Source organism: Microtus oregoni, unplaced genomic scaffold, assembly GCF_018167655.1.
Source record: "Microtus oregoni isolate MIOR12 unplaced genomic scaffold, Mior012 000000F_ref0000247, whole genome shotgun sequence".
Classification (NCBI taxonomy): Eukaryota; Metazoa; Chordata; class Mammalia; order Rodentia; family Cricetidae; genus Microtus; species Microtus oregoni.
Window position 1 is genome coordinate 10,914,821 of NW_024543059.1, and position 27,653 is coordinate 10,942,473.

At 38.3% G+C, this 27,653-nt stretch overlaps 1 protein-coding gene across 1 annotated transcript; it reads left to right on the plus strand.

Moving 5' to 3' along the window:
• The first annotated feature begins 11,495 nt into the window (after nt 1–11,495).
• On the plus strand, nt 11,496–27,522 carry LOC121446673 (vomeronasal type-2 receptor 116-like). Its single transcript, XM_041649392.1, has 6 exons — nt 11,496–11,689; nt 16,419–16,698; nt 17,069–17,869; nt 18,575–18,802; nt 24,074–24,197; nt 26,603–27,522. The coding sequence occupies exons 1-6, from the start codon at nt 11,496–11,498 to the stop codon at nt 27,520–27,522; spliced, it is 2,547 nt and encodes an 848-aa protein (XP_041505326.1).
• The last annotated feature ends 131 nt before the right edge of the window (nt 27,523–27,653 follow it).

Below are 27,653 nucleotides of genomic sequence, written 5' to 3' on the forward strand. Positions count from 1 at the left end.
GGACTTGAGTTTTGTGCATGGTGATAGATATGGGTCTATTTTCATTCTTCTACAGGTTGACATCCAGTTATGCCAGCACCATTTGTTGAAGATGCTTTCCTTATTCCATTGTTTCCTTTTAGCTCCTTTATCGAAAATGAGGTGTTCATAGGTTTGTGGGTTAAAATTCTGGTGTTCTATATGATTCCATTTGTCGACTTCTCTGTTTTTATGCCAGTACCACACTGTTTTCATCACTGTAGCTCTGTAATAGAGTTTGAAGTCAGGGATGGTAATGCCTCCAGAAGATCCATTAATGTACAGGATTGTTTTGGCTATTCTGGGTTTTTTGTTTTTCCATATAAAGTTGATTATTGTCCTCTTAAGATCTGTGAAGAATTTTGATGGGACCTTGATGGGTATTGCATTGAATCTATATATTGCCTTTGGTAGAATTGCCATTTATACTATGTTGATCCTCCCAATCCAAGAGCAAGGGAGGTCCTTCCATTTTCTAGTATCCTCCTCAATTTCTTTCTTCAATACCTTAAAGTTCTTGTCAAATAGATCTTTCACTTCCTTGGTTAGAGTTACCCCAAGATATTTTATGCTGTTTGTGGCTATCGTGAAAGGTGAAGCTTCTCTGATTTCCCTGTCTGCTTCCATATCCTTTGTGTATAAGAGGGCGACTGATTTTTTGGAGTTGATCTTGTATCCTGCCACATTACTAAAGGTTTTTATCAGCTGTAAAAGCTCTTTGGTGGAGTTTTGGGGGTCGCTTATGTACACTGTCACATCATCTGCAAATAACAAAAGTTTCACTTCTTCCTTTGCAATTCGAGTCCCCTTGATCCCCTTATGTTGTCTTATTGCTCTTGCTAGAACTTCAAGCACTATATTGAATAGGTATGGCGAGAGTGGACAGCCTTGGCGTGTTCTTGAGTTTAGTGGGATGGCTTTGAGTTTCTCTCTGTTTAATTTGATGTTAGCTGTTGGCTTGCTGTATATAGCTTTTATTATATTTAGGTATGACCGTTATATCCCTAATCTCTCCAATACTTTTATCATAAAGGGATGTTGAATTTTGTCAAATGCTTTTTCTGCATCTAATGAAATGATCATATGGTTTTTTTCTTTCAGTTTATTTATATGTTGGATTACATTGATAGATTTTCGTATGTTGAACCAGCCCTGCATCTCTGGGATGAAGCCTACTTGATCATGATGGATTATTTTTCTAATGTGTTCTTGGATTCGGTTTGCCAGTATTTTATTGAGGATTTTTGCGTCGAAGTTCATGAGTGAGATTGGCCTATAATTCTCTTTCTTGGTTGAGTCTTGTGCGGTTTTGGTATCAGGATAACTGTAGCTTCATAAAAGGAATTTGGCAATGCCTCTTCTGATTCTATATTGTGAAATACATTAAGGAGTATAGGTATTAGTACTTCTTGGAAGTTCTGGTAGAATTCTGCATTGAAACCATCTGGTCCTGGGCTTTTTTTGGTAGGGAGGTGTTTGATAACCTCTTCTAATTCTTCGCGACTAACAGGTCTATTTAGATTGTTCACCTGATCCTGGTTTAACTTTGGTATATGGTATTTATCTAAAAAAGTGTCCATTTCCTTTACATTTTCCAGGTTTGTGGCATATAGGCTTTTGTAGTAAGATGTAATGATTCTCTAAATTTCCTCTGTGTCTGTGGTTATGTCCCCCTTTTCATTTCTGATCATAGTATTTTGCAAATTCTCTCTCTGCCATTTGATTAGTTTGGATAGGGGTTTATCAATCTTGTTGATTTTCTCCAGGAACAAGCTATGTCATAGCAGTATTATTTGTAATAGCCAGAATCTGGAAACAACATAGATGACCTTCAATGGAAGAATGGATGAAGAAAGTGTGGAATATATACACAGTAGTGTACTACGCTGCGGTAAAATCAATGACTTCTCGAATTTTGCATGCAAATGGATGGAAATAGAAAACACTATCCTGAGTGAGGTAACCCAGACCCAAAAAGATGAACATGGGATGTACTCACTCATAATTGGTTTCTAGCCATACAGAAGGGTCACAGAGTCTACAATTGGTGAAACAAAAGAAGCTAAGTAAGAAGGTGAACCCAAGGAAAAACATATAGTTATCCTCTTGGCTATGGGAAGTAGACAAAATTGTCAGGGAGAAAACTGGGATCTTGTGGATGGGGTGGGATGGGGGTAAGGTGAGATGGGGAGAGAAAAGGGAGAAGGGGAAGATGGGGGGAACTTGGGGGAAAAGGACGATTGGGATAAAGGAAGGTTGGATAGGGGAGCACAGAAGCACAATTCTTAGTTAAGGGAGCCACCTTCGAGTAGGCAAGAGACTTGAACCTAGAGTGGCTCCCAGGAGCCCAAGGCGATGTCCCCAGTTAGTTCCTTGGGCAGCTGAGGATAGGGAACCTGAAATGACCCTATCCTATAGGAATACTGACGAATTTCTTGCATATCATCATAGAACCTTCATCTGGTGATGGATGGAGATAGAGACAGAGACCCACACTGGAGCACTGGACTGAGCTCCCAAGGTCCCAATGAGGAGCAGAAGGAGGGAGAACATGAGCAAAGAAGTCGGGACCACGAGGGGTGCACCCACCCACTGAGACAGTGGAGCTGCTCTATTGGGAGCTCGTCAAGGCCAGCTGGACTGTGACTGAAAAAGCATGGGATAAAACCGGACTCTCTGAACATGGCGAACCATGAGGGCTGATGAGAAGACAAGGACAATGGCACGGGTTTTTGATCCTACTTAATGTGCTGGCTTTGTGGGAGCATAGCCAGTTTGGATGTTCACCTTCCTAGATATGGACGGAGGGGGGAGGACCTAGGACTTACCACAGGGCAGGGAACCCTGACTTCTCTTTGGACTGGAGAGGGAGGGGGAGAGGAGTGAGGGGAAGGGGAGAAGAGTGGGAGGAGTGGGAGAAGGGTCGGAGGAGGGGGAGGGGAAGGGGTAGCTGGAAGGAGGATTTTTTTTTATAGAGAAGTCATAAGCACACACCAGAGAAAACACAGCACCCTTCAACAAAGTCACTCATCAAAATTGAACAATAATTCAAGTAGATCCATACTTATCAGCTCGCACAAAACTCACGTCCAAATAAAGGAAGGACCTCAACATAAAATCAAATACACGGGACTGGCTAGAAAGGAAAATGAGCAATGGCTTTGAATGTCCTGTCACAGGAAAGCCAACTTTGGCAGTGCAGGTTTGCTGGAGCAAACCTAGAAGTTTTAAACATGGGAGAGCTGTCCCCATTTCACATCTGATGGATCAAACTCTACAGCTGTCCAGGTCAAGACCCATGGTTGTGATTTTGTCCACCTCATTACACACCCCATCGATGATCTGCTAGAGCATGTGAGGGAACCAGAACTTCATAACCAAAGCTGTAGGATCTCTACAATACAGGACAACAATAGGCTATCCAGGAGGAATCCTACTGAGAAACGCTCATCAATAGGGTATTAGAAACCAGAGGCCTTGAACTAAACCAAAGACCCTGACATGAACACTTATAAGGAAAGATATGTGGACAAAGGGGTCATAGCATGACTCACCCTGTAACACTGCAGTTGCTTGATAAGAGTTTTAAGTTTTTTAATTTTTTTATTTTACTTCCTTTCTTTATTCTTATACTTTTTTTTATTTGAGGGCATTATGCCCGTGCAAAGCTGAGATGTAAAAGGGCAGCTAAATGAATGTTATCAAGACACATGAAGTAAAAAACACATATAGTAAATAAATAAGCGAATAAATAAATATGAAAAAGGAAGAAATAAAAGACTCATAATCTTAACCTGCCTTTTAGAGGCAATGAAACAGCTCAACTTACCTGCCTTGGATTACCCATCAAATCAGCTTTCTGTTATAAGCTTATATATAATTTTAATCTTAAATTATGCACATTTCCATGCCCCGGAACCAAAAGTAATAAATTAAATAATTATAAATTTAGGAACCAGAAAATGATTTGAAAGAAACCTTATGAAATTATTTAAAGACACATAAAGGTATTGAATTTTAACATTAGTTAGCTTTTTGTCTGTGGTATTGAGATCAGTTGAAGTCAATGATTTACACCTGACTTCTCCATGGAAACCATGAAAGCCAGAAGGTCCTGGATAGACGTACTGCAGAAACTGAGAAACCATGGTTGCAAGCCCAGATTACTATACCCAGCCAAGCTTTCGTTCACTATAAATGGAGAAAATAAAATTTTCCAGGATAAAAACAAAATTAAACAATACGCAGCCACAAATCCAGCCTTACAGAAAGTAATAGAAGGAAAATCACTAACCAAGGAGTCCAACGATGACCACAATAAGTCAGACATCTAGAGACCCTTCACCCACACAAATCAAAGAAGGGAAACACACAAACTCTACGACTAAAAAAATGACCGGAGTTAACAACCACTGGTCATTAATATCACTTAATGTCAATGGACTCAACTCACCTATTAAAAGGCACAGGCTAAGAGATTGGATACGAAAACAGGATCCAACATTCTGCTGTTTACAAGAAACACACCTCAACCACAAAGACAGGCACCTACTCAGAGTAAAGGGCTGGGAAGAGGCTTATCAAGCAAATGGACCTAAGAAACAAGCAGGTGTGGCCATACTAATCTCTAACAAAGCAGACTTCAAACTTAAATCAATCAGAAGAGATGGAGAGCGGCATTTTATACTAATAACAGGAACAGTTTATCAGGATGAAGTCTCAATCCTGAACATCTATGCCCCTAATATAAAAGCACCCACGTACATAAAAGAAACATTGCAAAAACTCAAGGCTGCCATCAAACCGCACACACTAATAGTAGGAGACTTCAACACTCCTCTCTCACCAATGGACAGGTCAATCAGACAGAAACCTAACAGAGAAATAAGAGAATTAATAGAGGTAATGAATCAAATGGACTTAACAGACATCTATAGAACATTCCACCCAAATAGGAAAGAATATACATTCTTCTCTGCAGCTCATGGAACCTTCTCAAAAATCGACCACATAGTCGGTAACAAAGCAAACATCCACAGTTACAAAAAAATATGAGTAACCACCTGTGTCTTATCAGATCACCATGGATTAAAGTTAGAATTCAACAAAATCCTACCCCCAGAAAGCCTACAAAATCATGGAAACTGAACAGTCAACTACTGAACCATACCTGGATTAAGGAAGAAATTAAGAAAGAAATTAAAGTCTTCCTGGAATTCAATGAAAATAAAGAAACAACATACTTAAACTTATGGGACACTATGAAAGCAGTCCTAAGAGGAAAAGTTCATAGCACTAAGTGCCCACTTAAAGAAAACAGAGAAAGCTCACATTGGAGACTTAACAGCCCACCTGAAAGCTCTAGAAAAAACAGAAGCAGACTCACCTAGGAGGAGTAGAAGACTGGAAATAATCAAACTGAGGGCTGAAATCAACAAAATAGAAACACAGAAAACAATACAAAGAATCAATGAAACAAAAAGCTGGTTCCTGTAGAAAATCAACAAGATTGATAAACCCCAATCCAAACTAATCAAACAGCAGAGAGAGAATTTGCAAATTAATAAGATCAGAAATGAAAAGGGGGACATAACCCTAGGCACAGAGGAAATTCAGAGAATCATTAGATCTTACTACAAAAGCCTATATGCCACAAAACTGGAAAATGTAAAAGAAATGGACACTTTTTTAGATAAATACCATATACCAAAATTAACCCAGGACCAGGTGAACAATCTAAATAGACCTGTTAGTCGCGAAGAAATAGAAGAGGTTATCAAAAACCTCCCTACCAAAAAAAGCCCAGGACCAGATGGCTTCAATTCGGAATTCTTCCAGAAATTCCAAGAAGAACTAATACCTATACTCCTTAATGTATTTCACAATATAGAATCAGAAGAGTCATTGCCAAATTCCTTTTATGAAGCTACAGTTACCCTGATACCAAAACCGCACAAAGACTCAACCAAGAAAGAAAATTATAGACCAATCTCACTTATGAACATCGATGCAAATATCCTCAGCAAAATAATGGCAAACTGTATCCAAGAACACATTAGAAAAATTGTCCATTATGATCAAGTAGGCTTCATCCCAGGGATGCAGGGCTGGTTCAACATAGGAAAATCTATCGATGTAATCCAGCATATAAATAAACTGAAAGAAAAAAAAAACATATGATCATTTCATTAGATGCAGAAAAAGCATTTGACAAAATTCAACATCCCTTTATGATAAAAGTATTGGAGAGATTAGGGATACAAGGGTCATACCTAAATATAATAAAAGCTATATACAGCAAGCCGACAGCTAACATCAAATTAAATGGAGAGAAAATTAAAGCCATCCCACTAAACTCAAGAACACGACAAGGCTGTCCACTCTCGCCATACCTCTTCAATATAGTGCTTGAAGTTCTAGCAATAGCAATAAGACAACATGAGGGGATCAAGGGGATTCGAATTGCAAAGGAAGAAGTGAAACTTTTGTTATTTGCAGATGATGTGACAGTGTACATAAGCGACCCCCAAAACTCCACCAAAGAGCTTTTACAGCTGATAAAAACCTTTAGTAATGTGGCAGGATACAAGATCAACTCCAAAAAATCAGTCGCCCTCTTATACACAAAGGATATGGAAGCAGACAGGGAAATCAGAGAAGCTTCACCTTTCACGATAGCCACAAACAGCATAAAATATCTTGGGGTAACTCTAACCAAGGAAGTGAAAGATCTATTTGACAAGAACTTTAAGGCATTGAAGAAAGAAATTGAGGAGGATACTAGAAAATGGAAGGACCTCCCTTGCTCTTGGATTGGGAGGATCAACATAGTAAAAAAGGCAATTCTACCAAAGGCAATTTATAGATTCAATGCAATCCCCATCAAGGTCCCATCAAAATTCTTCACAGATCTTGAGAGGACAATAATCAACTTTATATGGAAAAACAAAAAACCCAGAATAGCCAAAACAATCCTGTACATTAATGGATCTTCTGGAGGCATTACCATCCCTGACTTCAAACTCTATTACAGAGCTACAGTGATGAAAACAGTGTGGTACTGGCATAAAAACAGAGAAGTCGACCAATGGAATCGTATAGAAGACCCGAATTTTGACCCACAAACCTACGAACACCTCATTTTCGATAAAGGAGCCAAAAGTATACAATGGAAGAAGGAAAGCATCTTCAACAAATGGTGCTGGCATAACTGGATGTCAAAATGTAGAAGAATGAAAATAGACCCATATCTATCACCATGCACAAAACTCAAGTCCAAATGGATTAATGACCTCACTATCAGTCAGAACACATTGAACCCGATAGAAGAGAAAGTGGGAAGTACCCTACAAGAGATGGGCACAGGAGATCGCTTCCTATGTGTTATCTTAACAGCACAGACATTAAGGGCAACATAGAATAAATGGGACCTACTAAAACTGAGAAGCTTCTCTAAAGCAAAGGACACTGTCACCAAGACAAAAAGGCAACCTACTGACTGGGAGATGATCTTCACCAACCCCGCAACAGACAAAGGTCTGATCTCCAAAATATATAGAGAACTCAAGAAACTAGACTTTAAAATGCTAATTAACCCAATTAAAAAATGGGGCACTGAACTGAACAGAGAATTCTCAGCAGAGGAAGTTCAAATGGCCAAAAGACACTTAAGGTCATGCTCAACCTCCTTAGCGATCAGAGAAATGCAAATCAAAACAACTTTGAGATATCATCTTACACGTGTCAGAATGGCTAAAATAAAATCTCCAATGATAGCCAGTGCTGGAGAGGCTGTGGAGGAAGGGGTACCCTCATCCATTGCTGGTGGGAATGCAATCTTGTGCAACCACTTTGGAAATCGGTGTTTCGGTTTCTCAGGAAATTCGGGATCAACCTACGCCTGGACCCAGCAATACCACTCCTGGGAATATACCCAAGAGATGCCGTATCATATGACAAGAGCATTTGTTCAACTATGTTCATAGCAGTATTATTTGTAATAGCCAGAACCTGGAAACAACCTAGATGCCCTTCAATGGAAGAATGGATGAAGAAAGTGTGGAATATCTACACATTAGAGTACTACGCTGCGGTAAAAAACAATGACTTCTCAAATTTTGCATGCAAATGGATGGAAATAGAAAACACTATCCTGAGTGAGGTAACCCAGACCCAAAAAGCTGAATATGGGATGTACTCACTCATAATTGGTTTCTAGCCATAAACAAGGGTCACGGAGTCTACAATTGGTGATCCCAAAGAAGCTAAGTAAGAAGGTGAACCAAAGTAAAAACATATAATTGTCCTCTTGGCTATGGGAAGTAGACAAAATTGCCGGGGAGAAAATTGGGATCTTGGGGGTGGGGTGGGATGGGGGTAAGGGGATATGGGGAGAGAAAAGGGAGAAGGGGAAGATGGGGGGAACTTGGGGAAAAAGGAGAATTGGGATAAAGGAAGGTTAGATAGGGGAGCACGGAAGCACAATTCTTAGTTAAGGGAGCCACCTTCGAGTTGGCAAGGGACTTGAACCTAGAGTGGCTCCCAGATGCCCAAGCTGAGGTCCCCAGTTAGTTCCTTGGGCAGCTGAGGATAGGGAACCTGAAATGACCCTATCCTATAGCAATACTGACGAATTTCTTGCATATCATCATAGAACCTTCATCTGGTGATGGATGGAGATAGAGACAGAGACCCACACTGGAGCACTGGACTGAGCTCCCAAGGTCCCAATGAGGAGCAGAAGGAGGGAGAACATGAGCAAAGAAGTCGGGACCACGAGGGGTGCACCCACCCACTGAGACAGTGGAGCTGCTCTATTGGGAGCTCACCAAGGCCAGCTGGACTGTGACTGAAAAAGCATGGGATAAAACTGGACTCTCTGAGCATGGCGAACAATGAGGGCTGATGAGAAGCCAAGGACAATGGCACGGGGTTTTGAACCTACGTAATGTGCTGGCTTTGTGGAAGCCTAGCCAGTTTGGATGTTCACCTTCCTAGGAATGGACGGAGAGGGGAGGACCTAGGACTTGCCACCGAACAGGGAACCCTGACTGCTCTTTGGACTGGAGAGAGAGGGGGAGAGGAGTGGGGGGATGGGGAGAAGGGTGGGAGGAGAGGGAGAAGGGTGGGAGGAGGGGGAGGGAAATGGAAGCCTGGAGGAGGTGGAAACTTTTTTTTTCCTCCGTTTCTCAATAAAAAAAATGGAAAAAAAAACTTTTTTAAATTTCTGGAAATTATTTTGCGTTTTTTCCCCAAGTGATACTTTCTGAGATACTTAATAAAAGAGAAATCAAAGCCTTTGGATAAGCATAGAGAAACACAGGCACAGACTGACAGCAGAGAGATAGACATCAAACAGCTTGAGTGACAAAATACCACTTGGTCAGGCACAGATTCAAACTCATGTAACAGATAGGCAGATGAATGAAAAAAGGATCACGGAAAGAAGTAGAGAAGTTTAATCTGGGTTGGTCCTTGGTTCAGCTATACCAAAGAAAGGTGTTTTAAATTTCTTTTCCTTAGTGCTAACCATTCACATTTTTGGTCTATCAGTAATGTATTAAGACCTTTGAGGCACAAGATTGGATGTTCTGGGTTGAATCACCTCAAAACAAATCAATGGCATTGCATTAGGGTATCATTCTCAAGCATCCCATATAATGTAAGAATTAAGTTCATTTAAGACCTATCAATACACTATCTTATTTGCAATATATATTCTGTATTGCTATAATGACACAAAATTTCTTACTGGAAAATTAAATTAGCAGACGCTGGATAGATGGCTCCCTGCTTAAAAGCATTATCTTCTTTGCCAAAGGTGCTGTGTTCAATCCCCAACAACCATATGGTGGCTCACAAAGATCTGTAGTAAGACTTGGGGTCCTCTTCACGGAGAGACCTGATCAGTCATCCTTATCAACTTAGACCATGAAATCAAATATGGACAAGTTCAACAAAACTGCCATGTACAGGCTGCCCATAAATTTTTCAGCATTTCCAGGGCAGAAATTTAATTTTCATTTTCAATCATTTAATCCATAAATTATAGAACTAATCCCCAACAAGCATCCTTTTCAAATGTAAACATTAAAATGCAAGAAATTGTCAGGGACCAGCTTCAACAAAAATACCATTTACCAGGACAGGAGCATGGGAAATAGAAGAGTTAGTGAAGAATATGAAAATGCAAGAAAAAACAGTAAAACAGAAAATATTGAAGAGTATTGGGAGGGAGTTCCAGTAAATACAGAAATTCAAATGCATTTAATTTGTCGTAAAGTTTTGTACCCAAATGCAAGAAGGGGTAGAAGACAGAAGACTTCTTTAGCATGATATAAAGGGCAACTTGAACAGTTACTGGTTTCAATACTTCAAGCATTCAGGCAATTAATCCATGAGGAAAACATTCTGTGGTTTAGACAGCGAACCCACCATAGACCAAGTATCATGAAGGCAGCCACTCCCAAGGGTAAACCTCCTATTACAAAAGAAAGAACAGAAATATGCACTGACAACCCGACTGTTGTTCAGGGTGGCGAGGATCTGCCTGTATGGGCCACATTAATGTCAAAAAGACCAAGTAACCACACCCTAGATCACCATGTGTAACCCTTGTTGTTGTCAACAATTTTGAGCAACCTCAAATTCTCTGACTTTCAGACAAGATGGAAATAGCATCACATATTTGGGCCTCCACAAGAAATCAGTGTCATAGATGAAGAGCCACGTTGATGACAAAATACACATTATTGAGAACTGAGGTCTTAGTCATGTTTTAGGACTCTAATATGCAGTAACTTTCTAGCCTTGATATTCAGGTAGTATTGACCGGTTCTTGATTTGTAATTTTGACTGAATTTCTAACACATGTAACTGTGCATTAGCAGGCAGTCAGATGTGTGTGAATCGTAAGTGCATGCTCCATTGACATAGGACAACACATATGCAATACTATTTCCAACCACGAACATTATTGTTCATATTGCCTGTATGTCTATAATAAGACCTCTCTAGGAATAGCTATTCCTTACACTTCTATCTCAAAAACTGCTTTGAATATGTTATGGAATCCAAACATTCACATGGGAATTAGAGAACTTTTTTGACGAACAAGGCTTTTTAGCAAATTTTCCCAAGAGAAATCATGTCTGGAGCCTTCATGTGCACTGAAACAGATGGAACCATGACGGATATGGAGGGAAAGATAATTCTTGTAAACAAAACTATTATGCCTTTTTTGACACCTGAACATAGGAACTCAGATGCAGGGCCTCAGGCCAGGAATGCTAAAGAATCCCCAGAGATGAACAATGGGCTGAAAAACACTACAGAGAGAAGTACAGGCACTCTTTAGTAGAATCTGCAGTGATAAAAAGAGACACCTGGATACGGGCAGGCATAATTGATACATGGGTTTCTGTCTGACTCTTCATGCTGCACTTCCCTCACGCTCCTAACTTAGAGACTCGACAGAGATGTTCTCTTTGATCTTTGTCCTTTTGATCCTAAATCTTTCCCTCGTTTTCTGCAGTTTAACTGACCCCAAGTGCTTCATGAGAATAAAAACGAACAACAAAGAGCAAGATATAGAGGAGCATTGTTTCTTTTCAATTTATACAGAGGATGGGCATGTGAAGAATAACAATTTCACTGAGAATCTAAATGAGAAGTAAGTACATCTTTGATTCATTAATTGTAGTTAAGTATGGGAGATATTGTTTTCTATGGGTACTGAGAGGCATAGTATTTGGTTGTAGAGATATGCACCTGCTCCTATCTGGTGATTGAAGAAACCTTTCTGAAGTCTTCTGGACAAGACACCCATCTATAAATACAGCATAATATCACGAGGAAATACTTTTTCAGTAATGTTTGGTTCCACCTTGGTCTCTGGGATATCAAGTCTCCAAGTCCTGGAAATTCAGACATTGTAGGACATGGACTCCCTCTCGTGGCCTGGAAGTCCTTTTAAACTATACATTGGTTGTCTGTCCCACAAATTCTATGCTGCCATTGTCTGAGTGCATATTCCAGGCAGGAATGATGAGATGTGGAACGATATATCATTGGGTTAGGGTCTGGTATTATCTTGCAATATCCTCCATGGTACCATCATTCACCAAAGAGACTAGAATATAGAAGAAAAGAATCATTGAATGGCCCAGTTAAGCTCTCCATGTTCAATGAGCTTTGGGTCTGTTGTTTTGGGCAATAGGGAGACAGTCTGTTTTCAGAGAGCAAACTTCTGTCTTAGCAACGTCCTGGGTTGTTTGTTTATCTCCATAGGAACCCATCAATCAAAATTTCAAGCAAATGCAACACAATTCCACAACTGGTAACCTTTTCTGGATACAAACAGGGCCTTTGTGCAATCCATATTCTACCTTATAGGGATTCCACAACAGAATAACCCTCAAAGATATCAAGAAGTTTCCACTCTACCTTTCCCAAAGCCACCAAAAAGAGTTCCAGCTGTTAATCCCTGAACTCTCTCCTTCCATCCCTATACCCTGACCTTATCCTTCCCACTCCAATCACCAACCTGATCCCATTCTAGTCAAACTATTCTATTTCCCGTTCCCAAGGGAGAACCATGAGTTGTATAAATGGGTATTGAGGTAGATTCCCAACTTTCTGAAATACTGCCATAATTATTTTCAGAGTAGCTGTACAAGTTTCCCCTGCAAACACCAATGGAAGAGTATTTGCCTTGCCACACATCATTGCCATAATGTTCTTTACTTTGCCATTCAGACACTTTGACACTTGAAATTACAGGCTCTATTATTATATATTTACATAGCTTAAGATCAGAGAAGTCCAAGAAATTTAATTTTTCCTTATGTAAGAGTAATAAAGAAAATGGTTAGGCAAATATATTCAATATAGATTCCTGTTTTTCTCTTTTTACCAATACAAAGTAATGTCTTAATATAGAGACTGACTCACGGATGCATGCATTCCTCAGTTATAGAAAATTGTTATGTGGTCCTTGACATTTCCTTGATTTTCGTAATATACATATATGTTCATTATAGAGGGAGATAGTATCTCTGAGTTGCAAACAATGTGTCCAAACCAGTGTGTTCTCTTCTTCTTATATTCTGCCTATACAGCAGAGCTCACTTCATATCAACATTGTTTATTCAGCAGTATTTTATGCTGAATAAATATTTTATAATATTTTATGTTTCTATGTTTCTTATCAAGATTATTTACTTACTTTCACAGTTGATATTCATACTCCATTGGATGTTTGCTTGGTAAAAAATATATTTTTTATTCTGTTGCCTGCGACTCTGTCTGAAACGCGGTTTCTTTGCCATATAAAATCTTTGAAGTTTCATGAGATCCTACTAATTTATTGTTATTGTTTTGGGGCTGCAGGTCTTCTGTCAAAAATTTTCTTTTGCCTTATAAATGAATTCAAGACTATTTCACTGCTTTCTATTTCATCAGAGTTAGTGTATCTGGTCTTAATGAGGTCCTCTATCCGTTTAGAGTTGAGTATTGTGAGGGGTGAGAGTTATAGATATTTTTGTGTTCTACTCCATGCAGCTACCCCTTTGGCCAACACCATTTATTGAAGATGCTTTTTATTTTTTCCAGTGTGTATTTCTAGTTTCTTTATCAAAAAGTACTTGTCCATAGGTGTATGGACTTCTGTAGTGGTCCTCAATTCCATTCTATTAATCAACATTTTTTGTGAAAATACGTTGCTGTGTTTTTTTTTTTAGAATAGCTATGTAGTACAATGTAAGATTAGGGATAGTGGTATCTCCAATAGTCCTGTTTTTTTTTTCTGTTTCCATACGAAGCTAAAAATTCTTTGAAGATGTAAAAGAGCTAATTTATAAACAATGTCCTATATTATTTGAAACATGAATCTTTAACAGAATGGTAATAATAGTGGGTTAATAAAGAACTCAATTTTAAAAGCACATATCAGTCTCCAATATAGAATGCCAAGGACCTAGAAAATGTGGAATAAATTCAGGTTTCTGAAAAAAATAAGAAAACTGTAAAAATTACAAGACTAATACACAGCACAATAAAAGTTTTTAAGCATGAGAAACAGAAAAGTAGGGGGAGCATATGTGATTCAGAATTAAGTACCAGCCACATGTGATATCTTGTTATTTGAACATTTACGATAGTCAGAAAGCAGTGCAGAAAATATAATAATGAGGCAAAAACAAACATAGTAATCCACCAAATGCTGAAATGGTACATAAGATTACCATTAATTAAATAAGATTATAAGATTAAATAAGATTATGAAACTATACAAAAATTATATGAATGCAATTAGACCAGTTAAATAAATAAATGAAAGACAAAATCTGAAGTGAATATGTTAGAGTTGTACCATATCACAACAAATCTGAAAGGACTAGAATCCAACGACGAGTCTCTGATAACCATCTATGAACATAGGATGAAATACATCGGTACCATCTAAGGGTCCACGTGAGTGTACTGTGTACATCATTCCTCTCAGAAAAAGCTGTAGTTATACCCAATCTTATATCATCCAATACTGCAAAGTCTCAAATAGAGAATAAAAGGAAAACTGTGTGGAAGCACCGAGGAAGAGTAATAATGATCATGCTCTTTGCATTACCTATGAATATGCTAGAAACTTCAGAGCTTTTGACACAGAACGATTTGTCCACATGTTCTCTATGCCCATAACAACATCATGCCATTGGTCAGTACTGCCTCTGTGTAAAAGAGTATAACTACCTTGATAGTAGATGGTACAGATATATTTCAAATATGTTATGTATTAGAATTACAGTACACATGTATGAGCAGATTCAATGTTGATCAATGTTCATCAATTCATGGAATTAATTCAATTCCATGGACTGCATAAAGACTCTCTCATGGTGTTCAGCAAAAAAATAAAAGGATGAATCTATTGAAAACTTCAAAATGACAGAATCCAATTGATAGAAAAAAGAACGCACGAAGCCAAAGAAACAAACATAAAAAAACATATGATCTTCTAGTAGGGTGAATTATTATAAGTAGGCACTGTGAAGGTAAAATTTTCTCTATTCTTTTCTTGTAAAGGTATAGTGAAGAAACAATCTTTCAAATCAGTAACTATAAGAGGCCATCCTTTCAGTAATAGAGAAGACAAAGGAAAATACCCCCATAAATAGATTTCATAATGTTTTATTAACCTTGAATTTTCTTAATGCTAATGAAAAAAGAACAATGGGAGCAGAGAAACACTGGATAATAGAAAAAAACTTCTGAATTAAATCAGCCAGTATATTTCAAGGATGTGTTGACCTCAGAATTGAAACCAGGAGATGTGCTATGTTGGGGAAGGGGTTTTGCTCTTGTTTCCACAGGAGAAGAAAAGCTATGGATACCATCAAAATTAATAAAGATTCCATTTGAAAAAGAGAAACCTCTTAAGAAAGAGAAATAACATCTCATCCACAGAGGTTACAATCATACAGGTGGAAAAAAAAAACTCAAAAGGTTGAGAAAGGGTCCACTCTTGTCTTCATCCTACATGTCTATTACAACATACAGAACAGTATGGTTTTAAAAGTAGGCACTGGATTTTTTAATTTTCCTGGTGAGGCATATTCTCCACAGTAACTGGAAATGATTAGACCATTTTAACATAGGAGCTTGTGAGAGGACCCCCCCCCCAAGGAGTTTCCTGATGGTATCAGTTTGCCTTGTATGTCTTTTGTTGATCTACATTCATTTGTTCAATATCAGTCTTTACCATATCTCCTACATATTCTAGAAGATTGAGACCAACTATTTTTGATATTCACAGAGAAGACTTTGTTTCAGGGAACTCCTTGCCTTCAGGCCTTTTCAGATGTCCTATATACCTGAATTAAAACATTTGGCAATTTGGTGTCTCCTCATAGCGTTGGAAATTCATTCTTCTACTCAAGCCTCAGTACTATAATCAATAATCTCAACATTCATTATCTGCATAATCCATTCATCCATTGGTGCTGATCTGACCTTTAAATGCCCAAGTATTTTTTTTTCATTCTAAGTTGGCATTTTCAAAAGCTGGAGATTCAATATTTCTTTCAGGAAAATATTCAGCACCCTTTGACAGGGTTTGAATTTTGTCTGTAAAATTAATGTTATCCTTTTCAATGGTATTGATTTTTTCACCAAGTTGTTCATTATTAGTCTATAAAACTGTATCATTTCTCAAAAAACAAACATATGATCTTTATATTCCTCTCCATGTCTCACATCATAATAGACCACAATACAAGGACTTGTGTATATCACCTTAGCAATGGGTCAAGAAAAGATAATTCAGTGTTGAACCCACACTGAGTGTAATTAAGATTATCATGTTTGGAACCTAATCTCTCGTGATTACTGTGCTCTGATTTCAGGTTGACACCTAACAACATCAACTTGATTTTCTCTCTTTATTTTGCCATGGAAGAAATCAATAGGAATCCTCAGATTTTACCCAACATTTCTCTGCTAGCTACCATTAAATGTAATGTGTTTGTTGATCATATAAAATCTATTTCATCTTCAAAAAGAAGTGAATACTTTCCTAACTACTACTGCTCAGAAGAGAGAAGATATTTAATTACACTTACAGGACCACGGTGGCGAGAATCTGCCAAATTTGGGTTCCGCCTCTACTTTTCTAGAACTCCAGAGGTAAGCCTGGGTGGATTAGTTTTAATGAAATATTTTCCCTTCAGGCTGATATTCTGGGCACAAATGGTGATGGGAAGACAGAGATTGGGTTAATGCATTTTCTGCTTCATAAAGAATAAATACTCAAACACTATGGGAAACACTTTATAAGAAATGGACATGGGAGGAAGCCAAAAATGTGATACATTTTTCAAAACTCTAAATCTATAGTAGTTTAGACAATCACCAAAAAATTGATATGATTTTAATAATTAAATGAAAAATTCACAATTTCTAGCTCTCCCAGCATTTGTTTAGCACACATAGATCTTAGACTGAGTGTCATGTTTCCATCTTCTTTACACTGTTGCTTATGGTCTATGTCTTTCAGCTTTACTATGGGTATTTTCATCCTCATCTGAGTGTCCGTGAACAATTTCCTCATTTCTACCAGATATCACCCAAGGACACATCTCTAGCACTGGCCATGGTGTCCCTAGTGGTTCACTTCAGTTGGAACTGGGTGGGAATGGTCATTTCAGATGATGATCTTGGAACTCAGTTTCTTTCTGAATGGAGAGGAGTGATGCAAAGAAACATTGTCTGTATAGCATTTGTGGCGATTATCCCACTGAGTCAAGAGTTATACTTTAAAATGTTTATGAAGAATTATAACAAGGTCATGACATCGTCAGCAAAAGTAGTGATTGTTTATGGAGACAGAGATACTTATATGCCATTAAACTTTTGGATGTGGAAACCTCTAAAGATTCAGAGAATCTGGGTCAGTGTGTCAAAATTTGATATGTTCATAGAAGGAGATTTCATGCTTAACTCCCCTGATGGGATTCTCATTTTCTCTCATCAGCATTCTGAGATGTCTGGTTTTAAACAATTCTGGCAGACAGTGCATCCTTTAAACTATAGTGACGAAATTTCTCTTGTAAAACTATGGTGGACTTATTTTAAATGTTCTTTACCATCGTCTAATTGTAACAAACTGAAGAATTGTCCAACAAGAACCCTATTGAAATGGTTATTTAGGACACCGTTTGGAATGTCCACGAGTGATACAGCTTATAACTTATACAATGCAGTGTATGCTGTGGCCCACACACTCCATGAGATGCTTCTGCAAGTAGTCACATGGCCAAAGAATGCTGGTAAGAAGCTGGAACTTGACTCCTGGAAGGTAATGTGTCTTATACAGAAAGGCATGAATGTCACAGAGATGGTGTTCTTAAAAGGAACCACAAGGTCCAAATCTATGCAAATAAGGAATCTTTATCCTGAGTTCATATTTCTCTTTAACCTAGCATGGCATATAAGGCAAATCATGTTAGTGTCACAAAATATCATACAGTTAACACTGGCACCCAAGTCAGCATTTTACAATCTTAGTCAAGAATTTTTTTTCAGCGGTTTTAACCATACAGTTTTTTACATTTGAAAAGAAATATTTTCTCACGAAAATATTAAATGGCAATACTAGAATGCCTCCCCTTTGATGTGATCAAAAAGTTTCTTATCAATGTAGTGAAATAAGATAATATAAATATAAAATGGCTTTGCCATTTTTTACAAACTAAGGATTTCAATTCCCTAGGTCATGATTAAATAACACTGTTAGTAGAAAGAAGTTGAGAATGAGCAACTACATTTCAGGCATACAATTCAGATGTGCATGTTTTAAGGTATCAACTGAAGGAAGAAATATGTATTTTTAAAGCATAGGGAATCTTTCCATATACATGGAATGTCTTCTTTTTTATTACTAAGTACTTTTAATAAAGTTATATTTTAGGAGAGGCTAAGGAAAATTAGGGTCATTAAAATATTTTATTTTCCTTCCTAATATGTTAGCATAGATGAGACTAAAATGACAAATGTGTTTTAGATATTCTCTCTTCTGAAGAACATACGATTTGAAAATCCTGCTGGAGACCTGGTGACCATGAACCAGAAAGTAAAACTGGATACAGAATATGACATTTTCTACATCATGGATTTTCCACCAAATTTTGCACTTAAGATGAAATTAGGAAAGTTTTCCAGTCATTTTCCAAATTATCAACAGTTATATATGTCTGATGAAATGATAGAATGGGCTACAGGTTTTAGACAGGTGAGTTATTCCTAATTCTAAGGATTTACGTGTGCCAAAAATACCTAAAATCGCAAGGTTTGCTCATGCTTCCTCATGGAATAAAGCATTTTATCATGTGTTAAAAAATATAAATGACCAAACCTTCATATTTATTTTATGAAGTAGTAAAATTTTATTCTAATTTTTATTGAAGATTGGATCTTTTCTCATACAATAAACTGATTATAGATCACACTCTCAATTTCTCCATCTCCTTCCTCCTCTCCAGGTCTACTCCCTTTGTGTCTCTCAGTAGGAAATACAGGATTCTTAGTTATAAAAAACAAACACAGTAAAACTAGATACAAAAAAATCAAGGAGAAACTATTATATTGAAGTTGATCATGTCAACCCAACAGGAAGAAAAGAGTCCCCTTAGTTAGAACAAGAATAGAGACCACCTATTCTCACAGTGAGGTGTCTCACCAAAACTCGAACATAATATTTTAATATATATACAGATGCTCTTTTACAGACCCATGCAGGCCCTGTATTTCTTGCTTCCATCCTTTTGAGCTCACATGTGTCTTCCTTCGTGATTCAGAAAGTCTGCTCCTGTTATCCTCTATCTCCTCTGGCTGTGAGAAGTTTTCTATTTCCACGTCTACAGGATTCCTTGAACTCAAAGGGGAGAAATCTGGGGGAGACTTCCAACTTAGACCCTCCACATACTACATGGCTGTAGTTTCTGCATCAGCCCTGAACTCCTGTTGGTGGAAGTATCTTTGCTGATGACTGGTTGAGGGACTGATCTGAAAATATAACAAAACATCATTAAGAATCATGTTACTGAGTTTGTTTTTATACCAATGAGTATTTGTTCTCTGTTCTTTCCAGTCTCTGGCTCATAGTTACCCAAGCTGTGTTAGGTATGAATTCCTTCCCATAGAGTGGATAAAGGTCAAACCAAACATTGGTTTCTACTGTTATGAATTCTGTACCACTATGACCCTGCCATATTTGTTGGCAGGATAGATTTTAGGTCAAATGTTTTGTAGGCTGGTTTGTCCTTTGTGTATATACACCAAAGCTGTATGGCTGGTCTAGAGATGGACTTGGTCTCATCTTTCTGGGAAACTCACATTTTGTTTTCCATGCTGTATGTATATTTAGCCCTCTCACCAGCAGTGGAGGGGTGTTCCTCTGTTCCACGTCCTCACAAGCATGAGATATTACTTGTGCTATTAAATTTAGCTAATTTGAAAGGTATAGGATGAATCTCAAAGTAGTTCTGATTGGCTTTTCCTGATAGATAAGGATATTGAACTTTTATTTAAGTGTTTCACAGCCATTTGAGATTCTGTATTGAGAATTCTTTGTTTAAATCTCTTTCACCATTTTAAATCGAATTTCTGTTATTTTATTGATTGAGTTTATTTTATAATTTCAATATTAGTCCTCTTTCACATTTCAAGTTGATTTTAAAACCCTTTTTAAATTCTAGAGACTTTCTTCTGTCTTATTGAAGATGGATTTTTCCTTATATTAATGTTTTAGTTTAAAGATGTCTCATTTATTAATTGTTAATCTTAGCCCTGCATTTTCAGTTTTCTATTTAGAAGTCGTCTCATTTGCCAATGCATCCAAGGATGCTCCTCATTTTCTCGTCTTTCAGGTTCATTGTATCCGGCTTGATGTTGAGGTCTTTGATCCACCTAGACTTCAAATTTGTTCTGGAATAATCATGGTTCTATTTGCATTTGGGTGCATGAAGACATCAAAGTGGACCAACACCATTTGTTTAAGATTTTGTCTCATTTCCTGTGTTTTTATGACTTCTCTGTCAAAACATAGGTCTAAACTTATGTCTGATCCTCAGTTAAATTTACCAATCAGCATTCTGTTTTTATGCCAATAACATATGGTTTTAATTATTGCAACTCTGTAGAACAACTTGAAATCATGGATGGCAATACTTTCTTGGCTTTTTTGTAATTCAAGATTGGGTTAGGTCTCTTGAGGTTATTATTCATTCATGAGAGGTTGAGACTTGTTTGCTCAAGGTTTGTAAAGAATTGTGTTGGAATTTCTATTGGGAATGCATTGAAAATTTAGATTGTTCTTGTAGGATGTGCACTTTACTATGTTTACCTTACCAATCCATGAGCATGGGAGCACTTTCCATCTTCTGATTTTGTCTACAGTTGCTTTCTCCAAAGATTGAAGTTTTTATCACAGAAGTATTTCTCTTGCTTGCTTAGAGTTCACTCAAGATATATTATACTATTTGAAGATACTGTGAAAAGTGTAGTTCCTGAGTACTTTTTGCTCAACATTTGTATATGTGAGAGATATTTTTAAGTTAATATTGTATGTAGCCACTTACACAATATTGTCTGTAGCTGAAAATATTTATTATCTGTACGGGTTCCCTGGCAGACTTTTTTATTATTTTTTTATTGAAAAAAATTTCCCGCCTCCTCCCAGCCTCCCATTTTCCTCTGCCTCCTCCCACTCCTCTCCCCCTCCCCCCACTCCTTTCCCCCTCCCTGTCCAGTCTGAAGAGCAGTCAGGGTTCCATGCCTTGTGGAAAGTCCAAAGTCCTCCCCACTCCATCCTGGTCTAGGAAGGTGAACACCCAAACTGGCTAGGCTCCCACAAAGCCAGTACATGTAGTAGGATCAAAACCCCCTGCCACTGTCCTTGTCTTCTTAGCAGCCCTCATTGTCTGCCATATTCAGAGAGTCCGGTTTTATCCCATGCTTTTTCAGTCACAGTCCAGCTGGCCTTGGTGAGCTCCCAATAGATCAGCCCACTGTCTCAGTGGGTGGGTGCACCCCTTGTGGTCCTGACATATTTGCTCATGTTCTCCCTCCTTCTGCTCCTCATTCGGACCTTGGGAACTCAGTCCGGTGCTACAGTGTGTTTCTCTGTCTCTATATCCATCCATCGCCAGATGAAGGTTCTATGGTGATATGCAAGATATTCATCAGTATGGCTATAGGATAGGGTCATTTCAGGTTCCCTATCCTAAGCTGCCCCAGGAACTAACTGGGGACATCACACCGGGGACCTGGGAGCCCCTCTAGGTACAAGTCTCTTGCTAACCCTAAGATGGCTCCCTTAATTAAGATATGTGCTTCCCTGCTCATCTATCCAACCTTCCTTTGTCCCAATCATCCCGTTTCCCCAAATCCCCCCATCCTCCCCTTCTCACTTTTCTCTCCCCATCTCCCCTTACCCCCTCCCATCCCACACCCAAGATCCCAATTTTTTGCCCAGCAATCTTGTCTACTTCCCATAACCAGGAGGATAGCTATATGTTTTTCTTTGGGTTCACCTTCTTATTTAGCTTCTTTAGGTAATCAAATTATAGACTCAATGACCTTTATTTGTGGCTAGAACCCAATTATGAGTGAGTACATCCCATGTTCATCTTTTTGAGTCTGGGTTACCTCACTCAGGATAGTGTTTTCTATTTCCATCCATTTGCATGCAAAATTGGAGAAGTCATTGTTTTTTACCGCTGAGTAGTACTCTAATGTGTATATATTCCACACTTTCTTCATCCATTCTTCCATTGAAGGACGTCTAGGTTGTTTCCAGGTTCTAGCTATTACAAATAATGCTGCTATGAACATAGTTGAACAAATGCCCTTCTCATATGATCAGGCATCTCTTGGGTATATTCCCAAGAGTGGCATTGCTGGGTCCAGGGATATGTTGATCCTGAATTTCCCGAGAAACTGCCACACTGATTTCCAAAGTGGTTGCACAACTTTGCATTCCCACCAGCAATGGATGAGGGTACCCCTTCCTCCACAACCTCTCCAGCAAAGTCAATCATTGGTGTTTTTGATTTTAGCCATTCTGACAGGTGTAAGATGATATCTCAATGTTGTTTTGATTTGCGTTTCCCTGATCGCTAAGGAGGTTGAGCATGACCTTAAGTGTCATTTGGCCATTTGAACTTCTTCTGTTGAGAATTCTCTGTTCAGATCAGTGCCCCATTTTTTAATTGGGTTAATTGGCATTTTAAAGTCTAGTTTCTTGAGTTCTACGGCCCTACCACCCTGAAAGCGACCGATCTCACCTGGTGGACATTTTAATGCAATCTTTTCAGCAAGGCATACCTGTATAGTTCAGGACTGGGATACAGGAATGAATTACAATATGGAGGTTAGAAAGCAATGGTCTCTGAGATCCAAAGCAGGTGTGGGATGGGGCAGTAAGGCTGCAACAGGTGTTCTAGTGAGTGCTAGGAGAATCCTGTGGAACTGCTTCTGGGAAAAAAAGAGACACAGAAAAGACATGAAAATTATGTTTCATAATAGTATACATGTCTGTAAAAGGGTTTTTTTTTCAGTTACTCCACGCCGACAATCACTGCTGCTTTTCTCATATGCGTTAAACTCAATTTTTTTGTTAATTTCTTTAATTTGTATTTTTATTTTTTTATCATTTATCAATAACTATTTTTTTATTGAGAAAAGGATAGAAAAAAAAACAAGTTTCCACCTCCTCCCAGCCTCCCATTTCCCTCCCCCTCCTACCCCCCTACGCCCCCTCCTGCCACCCTTCTCCCCCTCCCCCCACTCCTTTCCCACTCCCTCTCCAGTCCAAAGAGCAGTCAGGGTTTTCTGCCCTGTGGTAAGACCTAGGACCTCCCACCTCCGTCCATATCTAGGAAGGTGAACATCCAAACTGGCTGGGCTCCCACAAAGCCATCACATTACGTAGGATCAAACCCCCGTGCCATTGTCCTTTGCGTCTCATCAGCCCTCATAGTTCGCCATGTACAGAGAGTCCAGTTTTATCCCATGCTTTTTCAGTCACAGTCCAGCTGGTCTTGGTGAGCTCTCAATAGATCAGCTCCACTGTCTCAGTGGGTGGGTGCATCCCTCGTGGTCCCGACTTCTTTGCTCATGTTCTCCCTCCTTCTGCTCCTCATTGGGACTTTGGGAGCTCAGTCCAGTGCTCCAGTGTGGGTCTCTGTCTCTATCTCCATCCATCACCAGATGAAGGTTCTATGATGATATGCAAGATATTCGTCAGTATTGCTCAAGGATAGGGACATTTCAGGTTCCCTATTCTCAACTGTCCAAGGAACTAACTGGGGACCTCAGCTTGGGCACCTGGGAGCCCCTCTAGGGTCAGGTCTCTTGCCAACCCTAAAGTGGTTCCCTTAACTAAGGATTGTGGTTCCGTGCTGCCCTGTCCAACCTTCCTTTATCCCAATCCTCCTGCTTTCCCAAGGCCCGACCTCCTTCCCTTCTAACTTTTCTCTCCCCATCTCCCCTTACCCCCAAGACTCCGCCCTCGATATGCAGTATGCCTTGCCGTCCAGGACTAAGAAAATTCCCTCAAGAGGGAAGGGCTATCTGCTGTTTTGATTGCAACCCGTGTCCTGAAAATGAAATTTCAAACATGACAAGTAAGAATACACTTTACCAAAATAATCAACAGATTGTTTACTTTCTGCCTCAATTATATAGTTTTTTCCTTTCAGGAGAAAGGAAGAGTAAAAACATTCATTACAAACTTAGAAAAATAATAACACTACAATTTGGAAAACTATATTGCCTATATTAAACTATACTGCTCATGAACTTTATTTTTCTCTCCTCATTTCAGAAGCAGTGAAGTATTTTTCTTAATCGTTTCTTTATAGTAAAAAACATAACTATAGCATCTTATCTTCATCTTAGAATTTAGCATATTGCATTAAATTGTATCTACTTTTTGCTTTTATTAAGGATATAGTAGCTATGCATCTGCCTTACTTAGGGTTTCTATTGCTGTGAAAAGACATCAACCATGGAAAATCTGATAAAGGAAAACCAAAATTTGGGATGGCTTGGAGTTCAGAAGTTTAGTTCATTATCATCATTTTAGGACATGAAAGCATGCAGGCAGACATGGTGCTTGGTAGGACATAATATTCAAGAAGAAGCTGAGACTTCTTCATTTTGATCTGAAGGTAACAGGAAGTCATTTGGATATCACACTGAGCTAGGTGAAAGGAGAGCTCAAAGCCCACTCCTCAGTGACACAGCTCCACCACCAAGTCCACAACTACTCCAAAAACCCATCCTTCTCACAAGTGCCACTTTCTATGAGATTTTGGGGCCAGTTGTATTCAAACTACCACAGCATCCATATTTTCCAGTGCTAATCAATGTCTCTGACAGGAAATGAATGCTTGGTACTGTTGTATCATGCTTTAGAAACATGTGTTTTTATCATGGGCTACGGTAGATCAATACAGTTATTGGTAAGACTCATTTTCATTATATCCTAGTACACACATGAGTTTGGATGCCAAAATTTTGACCTGTGAATTAAATTTTTTATTGGAATGACCATAACATGTATTTATGGACAATATTCATTTAAGAGTTATACCAGAATGCAAATGGTTTCATATGATTTGGCAACAAAGATTGTGAAGATAAAGTACATAATTTAAAATACACAAAATGTTAAAGATACTTGGTTACAGAAACCAGTGAAATATTCAAGAATATAAACCATGCAGAGAATAAAGCATAAAAAGTAAATTAATAAAATATATTGATTCCAATGATACTGTAGCATATATATGAAGTTGAACTAAAATATAAGTTAGTGAATTTTGTGTTGATTGAATACGTGGATGTTAAACCAAATTGTATTTAATTCCCCCTTGTTCCTATATGTATTTCTAAAGGCTTCAAAATATAATATTTTAAAATACATTATAATTTTCAAATGCATAGATAGAGTTGAAGTATTTTGATACTTTTATTCACTAGTTTAAGAACCACTGTTTTTCACAATCAGAGAGAATATAAAAAGAGAAAGAGAATGTACACCCATCAGTTTAGTGACTCAGTAATAGTAAGACACCATCACTTCCAGTTTGATCCACTGTCTCAATGTAATTGAAGAAAACTGAATATATTAGGCTGTAAATTACACAGACACACCTGGAAGAAATGTCTCAGCACCTACCCATTATTATCTTTCAAAATTATGTCCTTGAGATATGGAAAATTATCTTGAGCATAATGCTTCTCAATGACGTCTACACTGCTGGGAATATTGTGTAGTTGAATCTCACAGAAATCAGCAAAACTGGCAAATAATATGCCCTATCAAAATTCATGTATTGAAACATAAACCAAAGGTGATCTTTTGCCATGTAGATATTTAGGTCGTAACTTGTTCATGCTATCTCTGCCTTGCTTGACATTATCAGTGCCTTTTTTGCTTGCTTTCATGGCTGAACTTTTGTTATCCAAATATCATCTGTGGTGTGCTCTTCTCTGTGGAAGACAGTCTCTCCCATTTTCAGTATTCCTTAGTTGCCTGTAGTTCTCTGCATAGGGCTTTTGTCTGATGCTCTTTCTCCAGTCCACTTTGTCAGTCTCTTGTTATTGTCCTTGGTCAGGACCAAACTTGAGATTCAGAGATCTACCATAACATGCATAGAAACTGCTCATTCTAAGTTTTTGTTCTGCATACTATACAAAATTATAAATAGCAACAGTATGATTCTATGATTGATCTTACCAAAGTATATTGTTGCAGAAACATGAATATGATATAACAGCACTTCATTATTTGGGAAAAATATCAAAGACTCTTTAGTCTGTAAGATAAATACGAACTAAGCCTTTCATAAAAATGATAATCAGTTTGAATTCAGATTAAATCCTATGATAAACCACATTGAAATTGTCTTATACAAAAAGAGGTAATAATAGTTGAGATATGATTTTCCAATGCGTTTGTATAGCATAACTAGTCCATCATAGAGAAAAATGAAAATTGATAATAATGCCCTTCCTCTACTAGATATGGATGAATGTGTGAAGTGTCCACATGATCAGTATGCCAACAAAGATCAAACTCACTGCCTCCAAAAAGTTGTGAGCTTTCTGGCCTATGAAGATCCCTTGGGAATGTCTCTGACCTGCATGGCTCTATGCTTCTCAGTCCTTACAGCTTCTGTACTGTATGTCTTCTTAAAGCACCAGGACACGCCAATTGTCAAGGCAAATAACAGAGCTCTCAGCTATGTCCTACTCATCTCCCTCATCTTTTGCTTTCTCTGTCCCTTGCTCTACATTGGCCATCCAGACACACCCACCTGTATAATGCAGCAGACCATATTTGCAATTGTGTTCACTGTGGCCACCTCTACTGTCTTGGCAAAGACGATTACTGTAGTGTTGGCATTCAAGGTCACTGTTCCAGAAAGAAGGATGAGGTCACTGCTCATATCAGGAGCACCTAATTTCATCATCCCCATATGCACCGTGATCCAAATGATTCTCTGTGGAATCTGGTTAGGAACTTCTCCTCCGTTTGTTAATACTGATGTGCACATGGAACACGGCCACATCATTATTGTTTGCAACAAAGGATCAGTAATTTTCTTCTACTTTGTCCTGGGATACCTGGGGTCTCTCGCCCTAGCGAGTTTCGTTGTAGCTTTCCTGGCTAGGAATCTACCGGACACATTCAATGAAGCAAAGTTCCTGACGTTCAGCATGCTGGTGTTCTGTAGTGTTTGGATCACCTTCCTCACTGTCTACCACAGCACCAAAGGCAAGGCTCTGGTGGCTGTGGAGGTCTTCTGTATCTTGGCCTCAAGTGCAGGACTATTTCTTTGCATTTTTGCTCCAAAATGCTACATTATTTTGTTAAGACCACAGATAAATTCTTTTCACAAGTTCAGAGTCACAAATGATAAAGCTAAATATGTTCATTAAATTCATGTAGCTTATTTAAAACTGCAGAAACAGCCACAAGATGACAAAGTTGCTATCTATTCCTTAAATATTGCCAACAGATGATAATTCTTCATGTAAAATGTAAAAATAAGCTATGTAATAAAGTTTTA

Excerpts from the sequence above, each read along its gene's own strand:
- LOC121446673 (XM_041649392.1), top strand. The coding sequence starts at position 11,496 with ATGTTCTCTTTGATCTTTGTCCTTTTGATCCTAAATCTTTCCCTCGTT. Across the intron at positions 16,699-17,068 it reads ACTTTTCTAGAACTCCAGAG|CTTTACTATGGGTATTTTCA; the intron begins GTAAGCCTGGGT and ends TATGTCTTTCAG. Across the intron at positions 17,870-18,574 it reads TGGAACTTGACTCCTGGAAG|ATATTCTCTCTTCTGAAGAA; the intron begins GTAATGTGTCTT and ends AATGTGTTTTAG.